The 6,000-nt window shown below is 36.1% G+C and overlaps 1 protein-coding gene across 1 annotated transcript in view; it reads left to right on the top strand.

Annotated features, from left to right (window-relative positions):
* The first annotated feature begins 1,770 nt into the window (after nt 1-1,770).
* Nucleotides 1,771-6,000, top strand: part of LOC149554289 (Pseudouridine synthase family protein) — a 137,084-nt gene continuing 132,854 nt past the window's right edge. The window contains exon 1 of the mRNA XM_089789502.1: nt 1,771-3,003. Within this exon, the coding sequence (XP_089645628.1) occupies nt 2,073-3,003 (931 nt within the window). The 5' untranslated portion in view covers nt 1,771-2,072. The remainder of the gene's footprint in view (nt 3,004-6,000) is intronic.

Raw genomic sequence — 6,000 nt, 5'->3', positions numbered from 1 at the left:
GAGGATGACTTACTTCTATTGGATCCAAAGAACTTTGACACAATTCAAGATTATATCAACAAAGCCAATGAGTTTAGAGCACTACTTAAAGATTGTGGTAATCCCATGAAGGATGATAAGTTGATTCACCACATCATGAAGAGGCTACCTTTAGAGTATGCTTCCTTTGTTTCGAGTTATAATACTCATAGGTTGACCATGGGAAGTGCTTTCTAAAAGCCTACTTTTGATGCATTTGCAGAAATGTTGATTTTTGAACAATCTCTCTTGATAGATATGAGACTTCTCACGTCATTAAAGACCAAAGCATTGGTGGCTAGTGATGAGAACCTCTCAAGTCAAGGAGGAAGAAGTTATAACAACAACAAGAAAAAGCAGTGGAAGCAAAAATCACATTTTGAGACATAAAAATCCTTCTCACAGCAAGACAATTCTTCTTCCAACAAGAAGGGAAGTGATGAAAAGAAGGATAAACTTTTTTGTGCATATTTCAAGAAACCGAATCATGATGAGCATCATTGCAAGACAATAACAATGATAGAAATAAGGATTACTACATCCAAGAATTTAAATCAACCTAGGAACATGGTGAGAATGTGTATCTTGGGGATATTATTAAAGGAAAGACAAAGCTTTTAGTGACATAGTTGAGGACATGATCACATCATCTCATATGCAAGGCACGTAGATGGAAGAGGCCAAATGAGACTTGGGAGGAGAGAACTTGCATGTTTTGTAGGATGGTTGCAATTGAAACAAAATGACAATTTATTTGGAATGCGTAGTGTATGACAATATTCATACTCATTAGGAGCCCATATTAAAAGTGGGTAACATGTATAGTTAGAAGATAAGATCAACCAAATGGCTAGCTTTTTGATTAAAATCCATAGCAGAAGATCAGGAATGATAAAATATATTTATTGTGGATATATTTCACAAGCATTCTTGGAACAAAAGATTACGATATCAAAGAGTTTAATCCTACTCAAAATCTTCATTAAAAAACATATGTAAGAACCAATATTTCTTGACAAACCAACAATTTCATGACTCATAAAAAATTAAGGAGAGCTAAAATTCTTATTATTCAATTAAAAGCTAACTCATATATATATTCCCATTTAAGTGAAACTAATTTTTTAACAACTAAAACTTAATTACAAATGAAATACTTATCATCAAATTGTCTCATAACCAATTTTAAGCCTCGTGAATGTTACACTAATTTCTTTGTTTGTGCTTTCTAATCTGCCATCATTATATATTACATGTAAGATGAAAAATGGTAAGATATCTTGCCTTAACATCCCTATATAAAAATTATTACACACTTCTTATAAATAGTAAGATAATTGCAACAATTTAAACGGGCGACAATTTCAAATTGAAGGTAGACGATCAACAAAAAGATGGTTATACACTCAAAGTGTATCTATTTAGCCATTTAAAGATAAATCTTACCAAAGAAAGTTTTAGGAAAAAACTAAGAAGGTTTAAAAAATAAATAAGTCCCTTCTTGATAAAATTTAACTTTATGATGGTTGGATTGACGGCTAAATAATTTGTGTGGCTAAATAGAAGTATTCATTCTCTTAATCTTATAAAAAAAAATAAAGAAGATTTTATTTTTTATTTTTTTGATAAATAGTTGTTGATTCGCCTTCCACCATGTGAACTCTTATGGGATGATCTTGTATCCCAACCCTTTTTATGAATTGTAACTAGTATATTATTTATTAATAAAAAAAGACCATTCATTACAAAACCATGTGATAAAACATTAAAAAAGAAAAGACTAACGAAGCTTTAAAAAGTCCGTCCTTCATAAAATTTAACTTTAGGCTGGTTGGATAGACGCCTCCGGATAACAGAGTATTCATTCCATCGCGTCGACGGAATTAAAGAGTCTTTGATAGCATCCATGCAGGAAGCAACAGATTGTGGCTCAATTGAGGACAGAAGCAATTCTTGAAGACAGATTCAAATATGTTTTGAATTGTAGTTCAATTGAAGACCGCAGCAATTCTTGAAACAGATGCAAATATATTTTGAATAAATGTTTGTGAAGGATGTTGTCGTGTAGAGCTCCGTCCTCGTGGGCGCTCTGTTTATTAAAGCCAGTCTCTAGATTTCGTTTCAACGCTATTCACGTGGGACATGTCAAAGCGTCCAGGCGCTCTTCACTTCGCGTGCATGCGCGGAAATTGTATGCAAAACATCAGCCCGGTACACCATTTAAGAATAAGGACAACCAAGAGATTACTAGAGCGAAGAAAATATTAGGAGTCACACATTTTGGGCCAAATGCAGATGAAGGAAATGATGCGGAGCAGGAATGTAAAAACAAAAATTCATTTGAAGCCTGGCTGGACAACAGAGTAGAGAGTGGAGGGTCCGCTGAAAATTGGGTGCAGCGCGATAGAGCCCAGCGGAAGTTTTACGAAAAGAGAAGGAGACGCATGTATGGCACCGACAGCGACCAGGATGAAAAAATACCAGAGGAGGATAAGTATATCGAACTTAAGCCGGAAATCATCGAGTTCAAAAGCCTGTATGAGAAGCAAGAGGAGCTTTACTTCTACGATGCATTTTGTTTCCCCTGGGAAAAGGACAAGCATTATCAAATGATCAGAAAGCTGGAGCAGAAGTATTTTCCCGATCAAGGGTTAGAGAAAGCTTTTCTCGATCCAGATAACGAGCCTTTGAAGCCAAACGACGACAATAAGAGCAAACCCAATCACCTGGGTAAAATGCCTTTGGTTGTCCAAGCAGAAGAAAAGAATGCCAAAAGAAGCAGGATACAAATGAACAGCAGTGGTGAATTGGATTGTGCCAAGGGTTTGTCTCAAGACAAGGCACAGAAGTTCGTTAAGTCACTTAAGAACATCCCCAATTTTGCCGAAGTCTCAGATGCGCCTTATGTAGTAACCAGGAAGTCCGAGCTCCCAGCTAGATGGAATGGTCCTAAAGGGACCGTGCTTCTTATCGACAAACCGAAAGGTCAGATAATATTCTGCCCTCTTTATAATCCTTACTTTATATCTCTTTGTAAATGCATAATCCTAAACCCTAAAACCTTTGACAAAATTCTCGTCACGCATATGCGTGCATTGTACTCAACCTACACTGATCGAAAGAATGTCTGGTTAAATCTCCTTTAAGCTCTTCCGATTCACTAAATTAGAATTCTGTCGTGTAGCTGCCTTATTATGCTTCCTGCAAGTGAGAATAAATGTGGAAACAACTTGCCTACCCTTTTGTTCCGGCTTCTGAAAGAACCTTCCCGACCTTAACGACGGTTGACAACTACTTGGAGATAAATAAATATCTAGTCACGAAGCCCTTTATAATAAATAATGACAGGAATTCCTTCATCTCATTTCTTCTTGCTAATGCAATGACATCCTGTTCATCGTAACCACTGTTGCTTTAATAGGCTTTGGTGGAGCTAAATAAATTATAAATATTTTCCATCTTTGATTATAGATGATCTCATTGATTTATTTTCATGTTGCAAATTTTGTATCATTTCAAGAATTGTCTTCATAGCCTAATTTGATTATATGGTTGTGATCAAATAAAAGAATCACTGACTGCATTTATTTTTGTTTGCAGGAAATCATGATTTATCATCTAAATCAAAGATGTTTGTCTCAAAATGCATTCCTAGGGCTTGCTTATCACATTACAATCCTTATCAATGGATCCTAGTTCTGATTTTCTTAAAATTCTGTGAGATATATAATTTTTGCATATATCGCTGTAGCTACAGCGATGAAGTATCAAGTATCGGTGTAATGCTATAGCGATAGCAGCAGGGTCATTTTCAAAGTTGGGTGAGATATTGCTATAACATATAGCGATCAAGTCTACTGCTATGTGGAGAGGACACATTGTTAATATAGTGATGAGCGATAAAGAGGAGTACATAGCTCTGACCTTTAGCCATCATTGACAGATGAAGAAATGAGGCTCTGGTTTTGGCAATTAGTGATGAAGTGGGTGATATCGCTATATCATATAGCGATCAAGTTCATCAATGACCGAAGGAAAGGAGTTTATGTTGCAGCGATTAGCGATAAGATTGGTTGATTGCTATGTGCTACAGCGATAAAGCAATATGATTGTCAATAGGGATTGCTATTGCCTATAGCGATAGATCGAAGTTGATTGTGGATTACACTTGGAGAAATATGAACATAGTGATAAGCGATGGGCATTTGTGTATTGCTATGTACTATAGCAATAGGATAAAAACAATGTTCCACGGGGATGTGTCCCCTATGCTTTTTTGGCTCGTACTCGTCCTGGGGACGAAACGGGGATGTGGGGACAAATTTTTGCCGTCCCCAAAGCTGTCCCCTTTTTGCCAAATTCGGAAATGTCCTCGAAATGACAAAAAAAATTGGGTAGGAAACTTGGGGACGGCCAGTAGTATCAGGGGCTTTGTCTTCCCCTAGCCATCCCCGAAACTTCTAGTCGTCCCATTTTTTCTAGCTAGTCGGGTAAAGGCAAAACAGTAAATTTTACTTTTTGTGCAGGTCCGTAGTTGTCTTTAAGACATAATAAAAATGTGCAAACCATATTTGTCCATTAAAACACTAAAACACTAACTCTTCTACTCATTTTAAGATATGATGTACTTGCTAAGAGGGAAAAAAACATAGAGCAACTGTAGTAGCAGCAGTGAGGAAAGATTGCATTTAGTATTTCTATTTACTACTTACTATTTTAGTTGCACTTCTCTTTATTCTATTCTGATTTCATGCATAATACTTGGAGACTTTAGGCATTTTGATTTTACTACATATGTATGTGATATGTTATAATGGAGGTACTTAATATTTGTCATTTGATAATTTTCCATGTATTGATTTTCGAAAATGTTTATGGTGAATGGTTTATCAATGTTATGATATGCATACTTGAATTTTGTCTCTCTATATAAAAAATACCCAATGTTTTTAATCGCCGTCCCCTAAGGTCCTGTCCCCTAAATTTTGGCTTTGACCCTTCCCCGTACCGGAAACACATCCCCGTCCCCTAAAACGTCCCCGTCTCGGAAACTCCATGGAGCATAGGATAAAAACTTGCCACAAAGACTAAGCTTGTGATCGCTATACTCTATAGCGTCAATACCTATTGGAGGTTGTAGATAGGGGATTTCAAATATAGCAATGAGCTATAGGGTTATCGCTATTGCTATGGCAATAAGTGCGAAAAGTAAAACATAATCGCTATTTAGTGATTGAGACATAACAATCAAGGGCGTGTGTGTATTTTTTGCCAAAAGCTACAATGATCAAATATTTGAAAAATATTTTATGAATTGAGGAAGTAATGGCAAGTGACCATTGACAATCTGTGTTGTATTACAACGATCAAAAACTTTATAGCTTCGATTTATGTGGGGAAATAAATGCACGAGCACAAGGCATTTTGTACTAAAGAGGTAATCATTCCTTATTTCGAACATAGAGAATTTCATAAAAGCTGTAAGGTTTTCTATTAGTGCACAGAGTTTGTAGTGATTCGATTTAGAAAGAATTTTCAGAGAAGCATGGAGAGTTCTAGTTCGGCATAGAAAAGGAAGGTTGAGAAATTGAAGAAGGGTAAAATTGAGAAGAAATAGAGAACGGAAGACGAAGTTCCTCCTAGAAAGCTAAATGAGGATTTGATTGAATAGATGGATTTTGCTGGGCCTAAATCCAAAAGGAGTAAGTTTGCCTCTCCTAACAAATTGGAAGACAAATATAGTGAGGTAGGAGATATCTAGACAAGGACAAGGGGTTATGAGCTATTTTTATACCATTATGTCGAAATCACAAAGCACCTATTTGTCATCCATTGGAGATGAATTTGGAAAAATTGACTGTGTTCAACGAGTTCGTTAGTGTTGAATTGCTGAAGGTTATCATCAGTAAGTATAATGCTGATGATAGGTGTATCTATAACAATGGGGGGTAGAAATTTATTGAGATTTCAATTGATTCCTTG

This window comes from Cupressus sempervirens, chromosome 6, assembly GCF_028749045.1.
Source record: "Cupressus sempervirens isolate cs-2001-9-10 chromosome 6, ASM2874904v1, whole genome shotgun sequence".
In the NCBI taxonomy this organism is placed as follows: Eukaryota; Viridiplantae; Streptophyta; class Pinopsida; order Cupressales; family Cupressaceae; genus Cupressus; species Cupressus sempervirens.
The sequence above is the reverse complement of the archived record's forward strand: the minus strand, read 5'-3'. Positions and strand labels throughout refer to the sequence as shown.